The sequence below is a fragment of the Leptonotus elevatus genome, chromosome 9 (assembly GCF_054856555.1).
Source record: "Leptonotus elevatus isolate MCC_2025b chromosome 9, RoL_Lele_1.0, whole genome shotgun sequence".
Lineage (NCBI taxonomy): Eukaryota > Metazoa > Chordata > Actinopteri > Syngnathiformes > Syngnathidae > Leptonotus > Leptonotus elevatus.
Window position 1 is genome coordinate 20,034,438 of NC_141247.1, and position 20,058 is coordinate 20,054,495.

The 20,058-nt window shown below is 40.3% G+C and overlaps 1 protein-coding gene across 1 annotated transcript; it reads right to left on the reverse strand.

The window, feature by feature from the left end:
* Positions 1–1,250: 1,250 nt before the first annotated feature.
* atp10b (ATPase phospholipid transporting 10B) lies at positions 1,251–18,851 on the reverse strand. Its single transcript, XM_086085062.1, has 21 exons — positions 18,338–18,851; positions 15,393–15,597; positions 15,191–15,276; positions 14,519–14,625; positions 14,022–14,153; positions 13,650–13,777; positions 13,324–13,576; positions 12,267–12,466; positions 10,739–10,897; positions 9,606–10,098; positions 8,845–8,945; positions 8,633–8,759; positions 8,378–8,562; positions 5,249–5,516; positions 4,258–4,334; positions 3,946–4,071; positions 3,664–3,864; positions 3,453–3,533; positions 3,270–3,374; positions 2,627–2,799; positions 1,251–1,535 (listed from the first exon to the last, which is right to left on the reverse strand). The coding sequence occupies exons 1-21, from the start codon at positions 18,745–18,747 to the stop codon at positions 1,295–1,297; spliced, it is 3,858 nt and encodes a 1,285-aa protein (XP_085941188.1). The 5' UTR covers positions 18,748–18,851; the 3' UTR covers positions 1,251–1,294.
* Positions 18,852–20,058: the final 1,207 nt, after the last annotated feature.

Genomic DNA, 20,058 nt, shown 5'->3' on the forward strand with positions numbered 1-20,058 from the left:
TCATTCTGTATGGTTCATGGTCTGTGTGTGTGTGTGTTGTACAAGAAGCTACTCAGTGACAAGTCAGACATTCTTCCAATTCCAATTCTTCCAAAATCTTTCAAGTTGCTTGTATGCAAATAGATGGCTGAGCGCCTACACACCCACCTAGTGTGAAATTCCACAACCGAATCAATCATTTGTGAACATCAGAAAATGTGTCAATTGAGCTGTTCTGTTTTGGTGTTTCTGACCTTCTATTAAGTCAAAGCTAAAAGGTAAGCAGAGCTGCAGTGTCATTCGTAGCCTCACCTTGTCGCAACCTTCTAGCTCCGCCCCCCAGTCGTCATGGTAACAAAAGTTGTACTCTGCATTGGCCCAGCTATACTGCGGTGCAGGGTAAACAGTGGAGAGCAGTTGTTTCTACCAGGATGTTCCTAGTGGACGTACGCTGTATTGTAATTGTCGAATCTTTGGTGTATTTAGCAGAATATAGGAGATTTTTTTTTTAAGACATCTAAGAATGTGGGGGAAAAATGCTTATGCTTAAGACATTTGCATGGTACATAGTGTCCAACTGTATTACCTGTGGGTTCCCTATACATTCTTTTATCATAGTCTCAACCGTCTTTTAACGTTTCATAGACTAGTTAAGTGTTATTGAACATTTGATTGTCTCCTTCCGTCTGTGTCCCTTTGACCTTTGTGCAGTTGTATCCGTCCAACACTAGAGCGCAGCAGTGATTAAACTGCAGCTTGTGCGACGTTATATAACCGGCACTGCTAGCGCTACTACAGTAATGAAGTATACCAATGATAAATCAAGCCCTTTTTTACAAGTGGTTACAGCTAAAGCATTGAATTTCCATAAACCTTCCTGTGTGAACACTTGTTAGTATGCAGGGCACCTGACGAGTTGGAAACACTCACACATTTTCAGGACAACTCAAAATCATGTAAAGAGAAAAATCATGTTCAGTGTTGGACCAGCCTTAAAGTCAATTCATTCTATCATATAGGCATGGCATCATGTGTCATTTACAGAGTGAAATATATTTTTGCACTACTACCATGTTTTACCCCGAATTTCCATCAGGAATGTAACTGGCTAATGTGTTGTTCACTGTGGCTCTCCAAAGGGATGCAAGAAAATTGTTTAATTACAATTCACATGTCAAAGGGGGGTGAAGTTTTTCTCTCACTACTGAAAGTGCTCCACTGCTGCTGAGCTACTTCCAGATGTAAAAAAAAAAAGAAAGAAAAGTTCAGAATAAATTATAATCCTAATTTTATTACAGTATTTTTGTGGTCATTTTCATAATTTAAATGACCTCAGTGTGATTTCATTCCCTAAAAAATCAGGGGAAGTTGGAGTCCGAGGAATGCTGGGAGAGGGGGGATCGGGGAACTCGGAGCGTTTGACCTCCCCTCCACCCCTGAAGCCCCTCCACTCTTTGATCCACGCTTCCTTTGTGGACGCATCCAGGCGGTCCAGATGCCTGGCTTGCAGAATCGGGGAGGGGGCGATAGAGTTCCTCATCACGTGAAACGTGTACCTGGGGGAGAGAGTGCGGTGGTGAGAAAGTAGGCCAGTGAAAAACATGCGGCACTTTGATGTAAATCAGGGCATTCCTTCTAAATATCCTCACTTGAGGATGATGAGAAGCAGCCACTCATGACTTTTATAGTTAATTGCATTTGCGCCATGATAAAGTTTTACAAATCCAAAATCATATGGCAATAGATGTAATTGGAATTTGTTTTATGTTATACAGTGCTCCCCCGTTATATATATAAATAGGCATCACCAATTCCCCTCAATATTGTTAAAATTACAGTGGTAGGGCAAAGTAACATCTCAGTGAAACATTTTACTATATATCATTAGCTGAATAGCACAGTTGCCTAAGTCATATTTGAACATTTTTGGAAAACAAGAAAAAACTAAATACTTAGAAAGCACATGGTTTATTCTTATTTGGTTTCAGTCAATCAAGAATGACTTGGGCGATTATGGAAGAAATAATAATAATCACGATTATATGGGGAATAATTGAAATCACAATTATTCAAACAATTATTTATTTTTGGGTAAAAAAAACAAGAAAATGTTTAAACATTTAAAATATTAAGACCAATTAAAAAATAGAAACACTAGAATTATGTAAGTTCCTTTTGGACCAAACAGTGTTTATAATGATATATATTTATAATAAGATATATTTATTAATTTATGTTGGCAAAAACTTGAAGTTGGAGTGCAGCATGTGCACTAGTGTGCAGTAGGACGATCATTTATTTTTTGGTACAAAACAAGAAAATATTTAATTGTAAAAAAAAAAATATATATATATATATATTTTTTTTTTATTAAGAGAAATGAAATTCTTTGAAACACTACAATTATGCAAGTTCCTTTTGGATGAAACAAAATGTATTAAATTAGTTGTTTTAATAATCTTTTTTTTACGATTATGCTGATTTTGTAATTGTGGAGTGTAATAACTGACATTGTAATTGAATTTCGATTAATTGCTTTCATTGTGAAGGAATATAAATATTAGTGAATATTAAATCACTGTGATACAATGTTATTTATTATTACAATGAGTTAAAAAGGTGGGGGGGAGCATATTTGCAATTGTACCTGGGCAGCAGAGCCACCACTGTTGTGATGATGCAGATAAGGTAGAAAATGGGGTCTGCCAGTTGGTTCTGGAGCGTCCAGTGCGAGTTGCAGGTAACACAGGAAGTGTATGACACCGTCAGGATGAAGGACACAGCAACACTGGCCAGCATGATGATCCAGTGAACCACAGTCTGCAAACCACAATAAAGCAACAAAAACACCATATTTTGTCAGAAATGTTGACAGTGGAAAGTTTCCCAAAAGTGGCCCAAAGTCAACAAGGACAATGCTCATTGGCAAAATGCGACAAAAGGACAACTCTAAAGTACTGACATTGTCATGTTATTGTATTGGGGGTGTTCATGATCTTTTTTGACTATTGCTGGAAATTGCTGGTAAATTTAGCTATGAAAGATACAACTTCAAAACCTCTTAATATGTGATGTAACATGAAACTTCAGCATGAGCGCTTTTTACTTTTTTCTCTTTTTAAAGACCAGTAATGACAAAGAATAAAAGTGTGAAAATACCCAAAGAAATGCATTACAAAAATGTGTCTGCTGCTCAATAGTAATGAAATAATGCAAATTCTATATGTTTCCTGTATTTCTATGACAGTTTTAAAATCAAAACGACTTTTTTGTTGTTGTTTGGTGCTCACCCAGGCTTTGATCTCGATTGACAGATGCAGCAGGATGGTAATTAAGGAAACCGCGTTCAAAGGCATTCCAAATGTGAAAACGTCAACGTCCGAATCCTGGTACACCTGCAGGAAACAAAAACGTGATGTGGTCTTGTCGGACTGTAGAATGACGGTAGACTCCGCAGCCAAATGTTTTCTTACCAGGTAAGGAATGAAGAAACAAATGAGACTTTGATAGACGGCATCAAGCATGGAAACCCAGAAGGTGGAAAAACGATATTCCTAAAATGTCGACACACATTGTATTCAGGTTATGACTGGATTTACGTATACTGGTGTTTTTATTTTTGCTACTGGATTAAGCTCCAACTAAAAAAAAAAAAGAAGAAAAAAAAAGTTGTGTTTTACTGACCCCTGCACCTTGCCCAGTCCTATAGAGTTCAGGAACACCGAGCAGCACCTCTGCCGAAACATCTTTGTCCATGACCCCAAACATGATGGGGGGTACAGAGGTGAAGAAGAGGTTGAAGAAAATCAGAAGCCAGTAGTCCAGCATGGCGGTGGCTGTGAAGCCGCAATAGAACTGATACCAGAAGAGCAGGTTGACATTGGCCTGGAGAGATCAGTGATGCAAAAGTTGGTTAGATGACCAGAGGACCGGCAGAGAATACACGGCTTTATGTTAGAGACTCACCAAATTCTTATAGAAGAAGTAAATGATCATATTGGCCAGACGAGTGTAGCACCAGTGTCCGTGAACCAGTAGGAGCTTTTTAAGATGCTTGAAGCGAGATATTGCAAAGTCACTCGCCATGACTGCCTGCAAACGACAAGGCGAAATTACGCATTTGTATTAAAAAAAAAAAAATCAAAAGCATTTGATAAAGTTAGACAGTTCAAACTATTTATTTATTATTATAATCTATGTATGGACAGATAGCATTGCAAACACTAATTCCCTTTTCACTGATTTTTTTGCATTTTAGGCAAAGGCCATGATCCAAACCTGCATCCCCTCCTGACCGGAAATCCCGATCCCAATATTGGCTGCTTGGATCATGTTAACATCATTGGCACCATCACCTGTTGAAGTTGAAGTCATCTTTAACATCCATTGATTATTTAAAAATGCATTTATTTTCATTGTCAAACAAATAACAATGTTCCAATTTTCTGAATTGAGCCATTGACTCATGGACAAAAGTAATGGGACAGCTGATAAAAACAAAAAAAAGAACAAGAAAAAAAGAAGAAAGATCAAGCTTGGTCTTGCTGATAGTCTATATAATAATAACAATAATATTATCATAATCAATTCAATTCAAGTCAACCCCAAAATGTTCTTTATAATACGTTGTATCCCCACTAGTCTAACCACAGCCTTCTGATTATTATTGTGCTTGGAATATAAATTAAGCAGAAAAATCCACCTGTTTTTATCCATTTTGTCACTTGCTGTCGACTGAAAATAACATCGCAGTTGCTCAGGGCTCAGATAACGAGCAACGACCAATAACAGCTCACCTGTTTTCTGAGTTTAGTCGTGTGATGTTCGCAAGCTGAGCCGTGATTGGTTGTTACCTAAGCCCCGAGTAACTGTGAATGTCATTTCCCGTTGACAGCAAGTGACAAAATGGCCGCCCCCTGAGATGGATAAAAATGAGTGTACTTTGCAGCTTAACTCATATTTCACAAATACAATATTAATCAGAATACTCTGTTTAGACTATTGGGGCTGCATAGAACATATTATTGTAAATTTAAAAAAAACTTTCAGGAAACAATGTTCCTCCTGCTCAATGACTTTGTTTGTCCTTTTACACACATACCCCTGCCGTAATCAATGAATTGGTCTAAAAGGACAAGCAACCTTAAAACAATTACACAACAACTCTGTTGTTTTTCCGGCTGAGAAAGGATAACAGGGTCATTCATGAAATGAATGCCAATATATACAACAAGGCCAAACAACTGTGAAAATAATCTTCTTGACTTACCGACAGCTAGAGTCATGACTCCGAGCTTCTCCCTGATGAGCTTCACCACTCCGCTCTTCTGCAAGGGCGTGACCCGACAGCAGAGCACAGAGCGGCAGCGCTTTGCCAACTCCACAAAGCGGCCCTGCAGATCCTCGGAAATAAGCATGGCCAATGTGCGTCCATCGATCACCAGAGAGATGTCTGGGGTGGTGTCCACGTTGTGAGGGTCGTTTTCATACCTCTTCACCTCCTCCAGAGTGCAGGCCAGGATGGAAGTGCATACGAGCTAAAGAAAGAGTTCATCAGAATTAGTGGTCATTTTTTCTGCCATTTTTAAATTTAGTCTCAGTTTTAGTCCAGTTTCAATCACGCTTGTTGTTTTTTAACCTCATCTAGTTTTTATTTAGTCTATTTTTAGTCGACTATAAATCTAGCATTTTCGTCTTTATTTTAGTCCAAGAAAACATCATTTTATTCATCTAGTTTTAGACAACAAAAACTGTCAACGTTTTAGCTTAATTTTAGTCAGGACAATCATTTTACCCCTGTATATTTTTTTGTCAGCAGATAATGTTGAACATATCAGATACAATTTTCTCTTAGCTTTTTGATAAAAAACAACTTCACACACAATGGCAGTATATCAACACAGTGGCTACAATGGCTCCATGCTATGAGCTAGTAAGTTAGCCAGCATTAGTTAGCGGTCGGATTAGCATTGTTGGAAAGTTATAGCCGTTGGATTAATGTTACATTACAACTATAATTTCCTTTTTTTAATTAAGGAATTAATTTTTTTACCTTTCACCATGAATCCACCTTCTTCTTTCCCATATGTTTGTGCATGTTGCACTCGCTAGCTGCAAATTTGAAAGGGAGTGTGCCACTGCGTCACATGACAGTGTCACAGTGACAGATGAGCAGAGACAAGATTTTACCAATTCATGTCATTTTCGTCGCATTTCTGTTCATGAACTAAAATGTCCATATATTTTAGTCCAGTTTTTATCAAGTGAAGTACATTTTCGCTTCATCTTCATTAGTCGATGAAAATGCATACGGATTTAGTCCCAGTTATTGTTTCCTAAAGAGGGTTTTAGTCCAGTCTAGTCTAGTTTTAGTCCGGTGAAAAATGTGTGTTGATGAAATTATTTTAGTTTAATTTTCGTTGACGAAATTAAGACTAATCAGAATCAGAATTGTCTCCGGAGCTACATTAGTAGCTACTTGAGTAACAAGCAACTATGCCGAAGAAAAACACAACGTACAGTAGATCGTAGGCAGTGGACAAAAAAAAAAGTGACTTGAAGCAATTACAAGGCCTCCCTCAGCAGAACATGATACAAAGTGGGTCACATCACATGCATCCCGTTTTTTCCCCATCAATCCTATGCAGTCAAAATGTCATATTCAGTGTGAGGTGATGATTGGAAGAATGCATCCCTTGGGTGGTCAATGCTGGTAAAAATAGGTGAACCAATAAAGCTCCACTCTAGATCACGGGAGGAGAGATATTTCCTGTGAGGGTTCAATATTAGGCTACTAATTAGATGTGATAGGCTTAGTTATTGTATTGGCGGGAACTCACTCCATCTATCATCCATGACAAGTCCTATGTGAGACCTGGAAAGCTCCCTGTGTATCACCGCCAGATGAAAAAAAGACAAACTGCAATTCAAGGCTATTTGAGACGTGCTGATCGTACTTGGTCAGCTCGTAATGAATGGATCGCCTGACACCAGAACCTTGCTCAGAAGGATTTGACCTTTCATTATAATATAAAAGTGCTCAAATGTTTAGATGACTTTTAAAAATTGGGGGGGGAAGTCAATGTCAAAATTGAAAGCCTATTAAATGACAGTCATGAAGATTCAATGTTGTCATCTTAAATGGGCAGTGAGATGATAAGTTTATTCATGCACTGTACTTTTTTGCCAGTCTCATATGCATATATGTAGACATTAGAATACCTGTGCAATTGCCACATACACTGACGCTCTCTTTACCTATGAATATATTAGATAAAAATAAATATCTAATTGTTTTTGAATTTACACTTAAAGGCCAATTTCTTTTCAAATATTCTGTTAGTGAGCGCTTCTCCTTTGCCAAGATAACACCATCCACCTCACAGGTGTGGTAAATCAAAAATGTTGATAAGACAGCTTGATTATTGCACCGATGTTTTATTTGTTTATTTTTCCTTTCTGTTGTCTGCTGTGTCAGGGCCAGGTCGGTATTGCAAAGGAGAATCTGTTGCCTTACCTAGATAAATAATGGCTAAATAAATATCAATGATAGATTTACACAGATTTGAGTACAATATTTGTAAGATAAGATGAAGAATAATGGTTGAATTGGAAAAATAAAGGCTTATCCTCTCATGTTACGTCTTCTCTTTAAAAGGAACCCCGACTGTCATGATAAGTTTGCTCTGTATTATTTATTTGGTTGTTACTAGCATAACTATGAGATTCATTTGTCAAAAATCATTTCCAGTTTAATACATTTTCTAGAAACTTTATTTGGACGTACGCCGCCATTGTTATTTACGTCGCAGTGGTGTAGAATAACGGCAGACTCTCTGCCGAGCAATGTGAAATGTCCTGTTGAGTTCCTAAAGAAGCAACATGCGATCGGGAGAGTCACCCTCCCCAATGTTGTGCTCTTGTCATTTACCAGACACATTCAAGAGTTTTGATCGTCCCATTAAGAACGCTACGGAGGCTAATAATATAGAGCAAACTTGTCATGACAGTCGGGGTTATTTTTAAAGCTACTGACAGCTTCCATTCTTCTTAAAAAAAATATAAAAGTCGTTCGCCCAAATGGTGTCATGGGGTTGAGGTCAGGGCTTTCAAGTTCATCAACCATGTCTTAACTTTGTGCCCTGAGAAAGTGCAGGATTGTCTAAAATCTTTTGACATGATGAAGAATTTAGATAAAGGGCTGCAAAAGGGTCAAGCATAAGTTTTTACCAGTTCATTATGTTTTCATTTGATCTTTTTTTAAATGCAGTTTTGTTCATACTGTAAGTGCAGTGTGTTTTGTTACATGATGGCATTTGAGATGCGATGGTCCATATATTCAATCTCTTTGTGCTGCCTTAGCTTGGACCTAACTTGGGGCAGTCAAGCGCCTCCTCACCTTGTTATCGCAGCTCATGTTAATCACCAGGTCGTCGTCTTCCAGCAGTCGGCAGGCATAGCCAATGTTGACAGCCGTCTCCGGCTTGTCCCCAGTCAGCACCCACACCTTGATCCCTGCCTCCCGCAGCGCCAGGATGGTGTCTGGAACGCTCTCCTGCAGACGGTCCTCAATGCCTGTCGCCCCTGCAGGAAAGACGTGTGATTTACAGACAGATGTATGCTTTACAGGCGTGCGGACGGATTGGGTTGTTACCCAGCAGGGTGAGATTTGTCTCCAGCTGCACAGCGGTGTCCATAATGAGCTGCTCTCTGCCATCGATGGCAGCCATCGCGCTCTGTCTGCTCATGGACCAGACGTCGTAGTCTTTGGCGCGCACAATCTAAGGCGCATGCATCAAAAACAAGGAAACGTTGCAATTGTAGAGCATAAATATGATTTGAATTGTTCATATTTTCAATTTGTACCTTCTTTGTAAAGCAAAGTGTACGTAGCCCTTCTTTAGCATAGCAGTCGAGGTGATACTGAGTATCTGCTACAAAATTCTTCTGATTTCCACTGAGATGTTCTAGAAATTTCCAAAAAGGAAAGGTATTCATACACTCTAAAAACAGTTTGGTCAAAAATAACCCAGATTGGGTCAAAAATGGACCGACCTAACTTTTTAGTTATTCAATCCAAGTTAAATTAATAACCCACAAAGCAACCCATACAAATTGGGTTGCTTTATTCATTTGACCCAACTTTTTGGGTTAATTAAATAGCCCAATTGAATTGGGTCGAAAATGAACTGACACAACTTTTTGAGTTATTTAATCCGAAATGTTGGGTCATATTACTTTTAATAACCCACAAAGCAAGCCACTTTTTTGTGTTGTTTTGTGGGTTATTCGTTTGACCGAACTTTTTGTGTCAATTGAGTAACCCAATTTAACTGGGTCAAAAATGAGCCAAGCACACTTTTCGAGTTATTTAATCCAGAGATTTGGCTCAAATTAAATGACCAACACACTAAGCAACCCCATGTTTTGGGCTGTTTTGTGAGTTATTCATTTGACCTAACTTTTTTGGGTTAGTTTAATAAACAAGTGACTTTTTGGGTTAGTTGAATAACCCCAAAAAGTTGGGTTGTCCCTTATTGACTGAATTTGGGTTAATTTTGACCCAACAGTTTTTAGAGTGTTTCATTTTGGATGTTAATTGTTCAGTCTGTGAAAAGTATCTTCACCAGCATATGGCGCACCCAGCAGCTCCATGATAGAGTAGTCTGCACCTTTAGTGTACAGCACACACTCTTTGGTGATGGGATGTCGCACCAGCACGGACATTCTCTTCCTGTTGGAGTCAAATGTCAAGGTGTCGAGCACCTCAAAGACCAGGACCTGACCCCACGGTAGCCTCACTGTCACGCTGTCGGGAGTGCGGCTCAGCAGAACGAAGCCGTACGCTTTGGCGGCGTACACCAAAGCGGCCTCGTCTGGACTCTCTGCCTCATAGCACAGCCCGTTGGACTCATCACGTCCACCATGTGATGAGAAAACTCCCGAGTCATCCGTTCTTGGGAAGGGGTTAAATCGGTCGTCCTCTTTAAAAGAGGTGTCTGAGAAGGTTCGGTCCCTTTTGGGTGCAAATATGTTGCGAAGAGAGCCTGCCTTCTTCAAGAAGTTGGATAAATTATCCAGTGGATTGGTTGACTGGAAGGAGCACGGATATTCATGCGTCTGAAAGAAAACCATACAATTGTTCACCATGTGTTATTTTTCATAGGCTGTATGCTGATGGAAGCCACCAGCTGTGTTTCACTCGATCTTAAATTACACAACTATGGTCAAGCTGATTTCTCCCATTTGTCTGGTTTCCAAAAATAACTAAATTAATGGAAGTAACCTCGGCTGCACTGTATATCTCACCTTTAGTACCGATCTCATTTAGAAAAGGCTCGGTATCTTTGTAACTGGCAAAGACAAATTAGGAGCAATTTAGCACTGACCACTGATGAAAGTGGAGACATTAAACAAGTGCAGAATTCATTTCATTCTGAGAGAAGCAATTAAATGTGAGTTTAACCTGCAAGCTGGTCATATATAACGTGGGAATTTATACACCAGGAACCTTAAGTCATTAAATAATAAGTATACAATATTTAAGTTGATTTTTAATTCTTTCTGGCTCTTTATGTGTATTTATTTATTTATTTATTTATTTATGACAGGACATTTCATGTCATACAATGTCATGTAAGCATGTGGGCTGGACACAAAAATAAATATATTTTTCTATTAAAAGAACAAATCCCTCTGTCATCTTTTCTCCTTTCCATCTTTATTTCCCATCCACAGTGACAGTAAACAGAACACTCACCCTCTGTCTCCGAGCTGTTGCCATGGAAACCACCACCGTGTTGCAAATGGCGAGAGCCAGAAAAAAGTCTAGGTATGGATCCATCTTCTGGATGCTGCTGCTACGCTCTGCGACGGTGACCTGCCGGAGCAGCTTCCTGTCTGGAATCACCTCAGTTTCCTGTGCGAGTGAAGTGAATCGGTCTTTTAATTTATTGTTGGTGAGGACATAAAAAGCTGCTGAGTATGGCCAATTCAAAACATCCAGGCTTTTCTGGTATTGCAATGCAATGCAAATGCTTCCTTTATATAGGGAAAACAAACGGGGTATATTGTATTGCTTTTGCTTGTGACGATCATACAAACCAGGCAGATTGTTAAAGTCAAACGACATTTCATCACATTTTGAAATCAAAATAATCCCCACAAATCAAATTATGAGCCGAATTTCAGTGCCTGTCAAAGAGCTGGGAGCGTCCTTTCACCGAGTAAGACCGCCATTTTGATTTATGACGTAAACTCGGAATTGTCCACATTTTATCGTTCAATATCTGTCGATAGATAGATAGACATAAAAAGCTGCTGAGTTCAGTGGAGACTTCCAGTTATGGTTTAGTTCTCCATAGACAAATATACAGACGCTGAACTACTCTACCGTATATTATAATCAATCTATAGTGAATGTTTTCCGTTTATGTGACATCAGTGGTCTGAGCCAAATGGCGCCCAGCATGACCATATGCCCTGTCACGGACACTTGGTCAGCTTTGAGCCAAGATAAATGCGCTCATCACTGACACCTCGCGGCTCGACCATCTGCAATGGCTGCTGGGTCCAAAAGGTCTACTGACCAAAGGATGAGTGAATAAAAAAAAGAAAATAAGTCAGTTTGAGCTTTATAATGGTTTTACGTATGTAGAATGTGTTCAACAAACGCACTATTCTTATTTAGAGAGGTGCAGTACTGTACAAACGTTTTAAAGCATCGATAGTTTTCTATGTTCTTTTTATAGTAGAAAACGCTTAGATAAAGTTACGGATATAGAAATAGTTTTAGTCACTGACATTAATGGAATCTTCCAACAAACACATGAACAAAGAAACACTATTCTCATTTTACTTTTGTCGACAGTTCATCCTTGGCGCAGGTATGTGCACTAGTGCATTACAGTCTACTTCTATAGCCTATGCTAATAATAGCATTGCTAAAACAACACATTTAATGGTGACAAGGCCTTTCCACAGAATGTCTTATTTCAAGTCATGATATTTCATCGTGTCATAATTAACAAATGTATTAACCCTTTTAAGCGTATGTTTATGAACGACCGGTTGTTTTTATTTAATTGAATTATTGGTGCCGTTATGATTGTAGACCTGAATTTGGGTAACCTACTTTAGACTGACCCATCATGCGCAGTCAAGACAATTCCTCATGATGTTCCTGTTTATTTGGCTGCCTCATAGTATCAAAACCAAGTAAGTCTACAAGCCCCAGTGGCTCCCTCCAGCATCTCTAGAATCAAATTTTGACTGAGCGCTCATCCTACCAGTGGACTGCTGAAGGCCACGTTGCTCTTGGCGTTTCCCGCAAACTTGTTCTTGTGTCTGCTTTCATGGTGGCGTTGTCTGCCTTCAGGGCCGCTGTCCTCAGCATCCAGAGACCATCCACATTGTGGGGGTTGTGGCTGCGGGTTATAGATGACCTCCTCTTCGGATTCTGGCTCATCAATAATAGCCAAGCGGAGGCCTGAAAATCCCCCCCCCCAAGCAATGCTATGTTACGATTAAACAGGTTAATTTAAGATTAGATCAAAACAATCCAAAACAAAACATGATTCACTGTCCAATGTAAGTGTTGTGTAAAGAACTGTCAAGATTATTTTGCATGATAATCTGCTTCTAAATAAAATAGTGTTTATTATCCTTGTCTCTGTTGAAGTTTGTAATGTGAGAAAAACAAATTCCTATGAGAAGTGTCCAACTTGATTGATACATTGATGGTTCCAGATGCATACATAAGTGCGTAATAAAAACCGGGCTTCGTTTGAGCATTGTCTTTAAAAGATAATCCTTTCGTTATTATCTGGTGCTGAGAGAGTTAGTGTAGTTACCAGATGAGATAACAGTTAGCCTAGCTTCTTCTATTATTCCTTTACTTTTTCTTCCTCTAAGTATTTTTGGCAGTCTGGATTGGCACTATACTGCCTCTCACAGGCCAGTCTTGGTACTAAGATGAGGTTTAGGGTCATCAGCAAAGATGTTAAAAATCGGTAAGTACTGCTTTACTGTAGATACTTGCAGAGGTAAATTATTTTAGCAACGATTTCTTATCTGTTCTTTGTCAAGTACATGTTTAGACTTTGTTTCAAAACAACACCTTCTCGCATGTCCACATTCCACTCCGGTGAACAATTGTTTGGAACAGTTTAACAATGAAAGAGAAATTACTTGTGCTTTGACACTGACGTACTATCGCTTTTGCCTTATATATTGTTGACACTTATCGAGCCATTCGTGCTTGAGGGCAGCTTTCACAATGCGTGTATGAAGTGCAAATAGGAATCCTAATACATAGAGTAATGCCACAGGCTTGCTGATGTTTACCATTCTCTTTGTGCGGGTACTCCATGCCCATGATGGAGCAACGTCGAAACACCATCTTGTTCTCAGTGAGCGTGCCTGTCTTGTCAGAGAAGATGTACTCAATCTGTCCGAGGTCCTCTGTAATGTTCAGACTTTTACACTGTATTCGACTGTCTGTCTCCTCATCATAAAGATCGATGTCATGCATAATGAAGAAGATCTGGCCAATCTTCACCAGCTCAATGGAAACATAGAGGGAGATTGGGATCAGGATCTGGAGGAGAATAAAATAATAAATCCAAAAATCGATCTCAGAGACAAATCAAGAGGTGAAAACTTGTTTCAACCTGCAGCAGGATGATCATGCTGAAGAACATGTAGAAGCTGGAAAGACTGGGACTGTCCACATGACCGTTGCTGTCAGGCACCAGGTAAGGGGGCGCGCCAGGTAGTGCCTGCCGCCAAAAAAAGTGACCTAAACGCGTGAGGACAGGAGGCTTAATCACATCGACTGGCACAAAGAGGGAAGCTATTTTTGGCGCCGCACCTTTCCTCACCCCCAACACCACATCATCATTTAGAAAAACGGGCTTGGGGCCAAAGTGACCAATCAACGGCTGGCGCAAAAATGGAATGCCCCGTCACAGGTTTAAAAGCTTTTCAACATAAACTGATGTGCATAATGATTTCATGGTTTGGTTATGTAATTCGTCACAGACCTAGTGCGCCGACGAGACACATGGCGATGAGCAGAATGACGCAAAAGATGACGTCCACATTCAGTTTCCGCTCCAGTTTGCTGCGCTTGTATCTTGGCCCATTGTTGTTCAGCATTGACTTGGTTTCATGGCCTTGAGGATAGGATGACAAGGCGTTAGCATTCAGTTAGCGAGAACACATTCAATATGGGCCTAATTGGGGCAAACATTGGACGGAAATGAACATGAATCCTTGAAAATGCCTTAAACAGAGAGGCAAAATATTAGGGACACAGAATTGATTGATGTTTTTTTTTAGTACTATTAAGTAAATATTAGCATGCTAACAGATGGCTGCTAAGAGGTGGGGTACAATATATGTACAGAGTACATACACACGAGACGGAGAGCCGGACGAGGATACATAAAAAGATAGACTTCTAAATCTCAACCGGGCATTTGTATGTCTGTGAAGTGTAAATCCTGCCATAGAGATGGTAGGAGAAAGTGAACAATACCTGCATACACCACAAAGCCGATAGCGTGGTCGGTATTTCTGACAGTGCAACCTCGAAGCAGCAGACTCTCAATTCCAGCGCCCACCTTTTCTTTATTTGGTTTCTCCCTGTAGCAGAAGAAAGAATACTCCTTGTTAGACATTCATTGTATACGTCCCACATTTTCAATTGTCTGCCTTTTAGGCCACAGCTGGGCAGCAAGAAGAGATGAGCTCTTCGATTTGTAACTCCCAGGGAAATTGATTAGAGTCTATTACAGCTCTAATGATGTCTCTGATGGCATCAGAAAGTGCAGCGAGTGGGTAGGAATAAGGTTTTGCTCTGCTCTGAAAGGTTTCATGAATCCCGGTATCCGTCTGTTTGGAATGTGGAGCTTCCAACGTCAAACTCAAAACACTTTTTGTTTACCAGTCCAGTTAAATGTTTGTTGTTGTTATCATTTTAACATTACGATGATCAACTTCTGCGACAGTCAGTAATGTTAAAATGTTAATCAAGGTATTACCTGTAGGAGGCTGTAAACATTTCATGATGGTGACTGTTTTGACTGCCAAAATACATTTTCCAAATATAAAGTCAATTGAAAATGTTATTTTGAAATTTGAGCAATTTAGAATTGACCAACGTCACATGACTGATGGTGTTTGACTTTCGAGTGTATTTGCAACTCACACATAACACTTGAAGTGATTCAGATTGTTGTTGGGCCTTTCACACACCACAACACTGTTGAAACTTTCAGGTTCAAACTCGGGCTCCTGTGAAAAGAGAGAGCGGATCCAGATCTTGTTCAGTAAAACACGTCAACTTACTTTGCTTTACCGTCGTCAATAATAACGAGAAGAATGAGTGTAATTACTGGCCGTATACTCACCGTGACACAAAGGCCGGGAACCACCTTTCTCTCTTTGAGGTTGGTCTCGCCATCCAGGTTGGACGTCTCTATGTGGCACACCCTATTGTGGTCTGACGTGTGCAAGAGCAGGAGGTCTGCAGGGACGATTTCGTTGCAAAGCGCCTTCACGAAATCACCCACTCGCACATCCTTCCAACGCCGCTCCAAGAATTGCTTGTCTTTCCTGAAAGACCCACCGTTATTGTTTTCACAGGAGACATGAGGGATTTGTACACATGCATGCTACTCGTAGAAGTTGAATCAAGGGGCCTTATTGCCCTCAGGTTGTGAGGCTTCCCACGGGATATCTTGTGTATATGTCGCTCTGCTTGAAGCGCTGGCTAACTAGTAGTGACAGACAACTGCAGGTATGCTGCCCTTCATGTACAACCTGATCGGGTGGCTTCCTCACAACACCACACCTGGGATTCAATGAGCTGAAGTGAATGTATTTTTAGCCTTTTCTGGGGGGGGGGTTCTATATATCTATCTATCTATCTATCTATCTATCTATCTATCTATCTATCTATCTATCTATCTATCTATCTATCTATCTATCTATCTATCTATCTATCTATCTATCTATCTATCTATCTATCTATCTGTCTGTCTATCTATCGAGCTAGCTAGCTATCTAGCTAGCTATCTGGCTAGCATCTACAGATATTGAACGATTAAATGTGGACAATTACGAGTCAAAATGGCGGTCTTACTCGGTAGAAGGGCGCTCCCCGCTCTTTGAGCGGCACAGAAATACGGCTCATAATTTGATTTGTGGGGATTATTTTGATTTCAAAATGTGATGAAATGTCGTTTGACTTTAACAATCTGCCTGGTTTGTATGCTCGTCACAAGCAAAAGCAATACAATATACCCCGTTTGTTTTCCCTGTATAAAGGAAGCATTTGCATTTGCATTGCATTGCATTACGGAAATATCAAAAAAGCCTGGATGTTTTGAATTGGCCATACTCAGCAGCTTTTTATGTCTGTCTATCTATCTATCTATCTATCTATCTATCTATCTATCTATCTATCTATCTATTCGGCTATTTTGGATTGGTTTAGATGTGTTCAGCCTGCCATCATTAAAGGAAAAGGTAGCCTCAGACAACCTTATGAGCAGTCCTTATGGAACAGCAATAGTTTCTTGTTTGGGTTGCTTGAGCGCAGGAGGAATGACAAGAGTGTGAAGTCGAGATAAAGTAGATTAGATGGCCCAGATGATAAGGCGCGTCAAAGCTTTATGTTTTTGTGTGGAAACCCGCAGTAGACTTTGTTGTTTTATAAATCTGGTTGCATTGACTTCAAATACTCCCATCCATATATGGTCCAAACTGGGAAGGGTGCTTATCTCATTCATTACGTTTACATGCAGTCAGTAACTTTTTTTTAAACCCAAATATTGGCAGTATTCGAGTTTTGAAAGGCTATATTTAAGTGCAAAACCCCGAATATGTTCATATACTAGGGTGACCAAACATCCTCTCTTGCGAGGACATTTGGGAGGACAGACCATTTTCTTACGTCCTGTTCGGGCGTCCATGGGTTTTATAAATTCATGAAAATGTCCGGTTGACATTGTGTGACTAATAGGAGGTGAAGTACACTGTGTAACAGTGACTGGTACCACAATTTCAAGGCTGGGGCAAGTGTTCTCTTTTTTGGGACATGAGACTATGGTCACCCGATTATGCAGATCCCGTATATGACCTGGGTTACCCCTTTTCTAACCCGAATACTTGGTTATATAAACGTGTATAGGGGTGCCGCCATTGAACGGAACATTCATTTGTGTTCTATGCATGTTCTATTCTCAAGGAATATTGACCTACAGTACAAGAACTACTTGTATGTGCGGCGGCCATCTTACGTTGCCACTCGCTAAGTGAGCCTAACTTGAATACTCAATGTGTGTATGTACACATACAGATGTGTACATATGTCCATGAGTGTGGTGTGCAACCCGCCGGAAATAGATAGGGTAAACAAAAAGGGCCAAACATGGCGACACAGCACAGAACCACAATCTCGGAGCAAGGAGGATCTGACTAATCTGGTGAGTGACACAAATATATTGTTTTTTATATACAAAGTTAAAAGCAGAAATTACATCTATTTGCGTAATGATGTTGTCCATGTGTCGGTGTTTGGATTTGGGATATCATGTACATGAGAGTAACTGCCCGCTCACCCATGTGAACATGTTATCCCGAATGTTTCAGAAACGGTCATTTTGACCTTAACCCGAATATTGACTGCATGTAAAGGTAGTCGACAAGTGTCTGTCCCGGGTCTGCACTCAAAGCCACCTAGACTGACACACAAACACATATACACACACGCGCACAAGTCTATCCTCCTCAACATCCTCGCTGACTAATTTTTGTGCTAATTATGAAGGCAAGCGGCGCCTGATTCGAATGACAAACCCTCATGGAGGTTAAATACATCACTGGGAAGTGTTGTGGAACCCTTCAGCCTCACATGCAAGGACACACACGCACACTGCACTCCTCCTCCTCTGACTGTAACTGCAAAATCACACCACTGAAATGGTCGGGAAAATGACGGAGTTTTATCCTCCTTTGTAAATTATTCATTTTACACCAGTGATTCAAAAATAGATACCCGCTAACCTTAGTGTCTCTGCTGACACAACACCCAGTTGAGGCTTTCATCAAATGTGCACAATGCCGTGGCGAGATATACTGTTGTGAGCCTCTTCAAAAGAGGAATAATCTCCCACACAATTTCTATTTCTAAGTCAAGAATTCCCACAGGGGGCTCAAACGCAGAGGAGGAGGAGAAAACACACACGCGCACTGTGGCTGCACACACTCATGCGAGACGTTTATTTTGATCACAGAGGTGCCTTGAATGCACCATTTTGCTCTCAGTGCACGCGTGTACTTAGGATGTTACCTGCTGTAGAGGAAGCAGGGCATGTTATTGAGCTTCCGGTCCGACTGGTACCTCCTGAAGTCCTCCCAGGCGTCTTTAAGGGCGGTGAGAGACAGGATGACACAGATGGGAATAAGAGCCACCTCGGGCTCAAAGGCGTTCACCACGGGCACGAAATTTAGGATCGCCAGGCCCACAAAGTAGATGTTTGCCAGGCGGTGAAACTGCTCAAAGAGATTCAGCGGTATAAAGAGGAGGGGGGTGTATTTGGTGGTCTTGATAGCGTTTCCCGGCAAGTAGCGGTTGGGTTGCTTCTTCTTCTCCAGGCCTTCATAAGGCAGATTAGACACCAAGTGGCGGAGGTCATTCTCCCGTACCCTTTGACCTGTCAGGGCGTTCCTGATCAGGGCCAGAGGGTTCCACCACGCCATGGAAGCGCTCTCTGTTCTCCTGCTTCTCAACAAGCTCTCTTTCTTTCCATCCTCTGGCTGCCGGCTCACTCTTCCAGCTTGTGTGTGTGTTTGAGGCCTGATTCATACAAGTGACAGCACTTTTTTTGACTAGCTCCGCCCTTTGCATTGACAGGTGTGTTCACATTCCTAAAGTCATTCAGTTTCCCAGAGACGAGTAATACAGTTGCTGGGCAAACGTTTTAGGCCTTCATTACTCTTTTTTTTTTTTTTTTTTTACCTGTCCTGTTTGGCTGCTTGGTACTGTAGGTGGATCTGTCTGACTTTTTATGCCGGAACAGTTTCGACCTTGACATACATTGCTGCTAGACATATTTTCGATTCACTATTTGTAAATTCACCTTTTCAAATTTTTGTGCGAAACTATTCTTTGCCATTTGCTCAAAAACTCACCTTTTTAGGTTTTTGTGCTAATATAAAAGTATTGTTTTGGCACAATCGTGTGTCGTCTTGGCGACGAGTGTAACAATCCGTAGTATAGCACCGCACCACGAGGTGGCGCCTCTTAGTTTTTATTATGCCTATGCTGCACTTTTTCATTTTGCCGTCAGTGTATGTTAGAGCCAAAAGGAAAACATGAATATATGTTTGTCTATTTGTGTTCTATTTGAATAATCTTTGTTTACCAGTCACAAACTACCTGACCTATATTTGGCGTTTTATTTTTGTTATTTTGTTTGTAAATTTATTATGAATATTTGAGTATTTGTGCTCCATTAGTTCGTCTTGCTTGTCGGCTGCCGTAAACGAAGGGAGCTGCCATAAAGTCTGGTGTTGACGTTTTTGTTTATCGCTTTTGTAACCACCATTTTTTTTTTTGAGAATGAAAGGACTCAAGCACAATTACAGTGAAATCCCTTTTTTTTTTCATCCGCAATTGCTCCCCCCTTTATTGTCTCTTCTATGCTAGCTATCCAATTTCATTGAATTTGTCTGAAATCAATAAAGTGGACCTCCGTTACTACATGTCTCTCGACCATGCTATTTTTGATAAAGTACACAATTGTTTTTGTAAAGTGCTTCGTGAAAAGTATCTTATCGTAGGTGAAAAGAGGAAGTGCCAACTCGTGGCTCATGAACGCAACCAAATGCGCGCCGTTATCCTCCCCCCAAGCACCATCAAGGTAAGTTTGGATAAACTTTAAAAATAATCAAATTAATTCAAGTTTATTTATTTATTTATTTATTTGCAATAATTGTGTACTGTACTGGACTATTTTTAGGCAATGAAGAACTTTGACACAGATGATGAATTCGTCCACGACCACTATT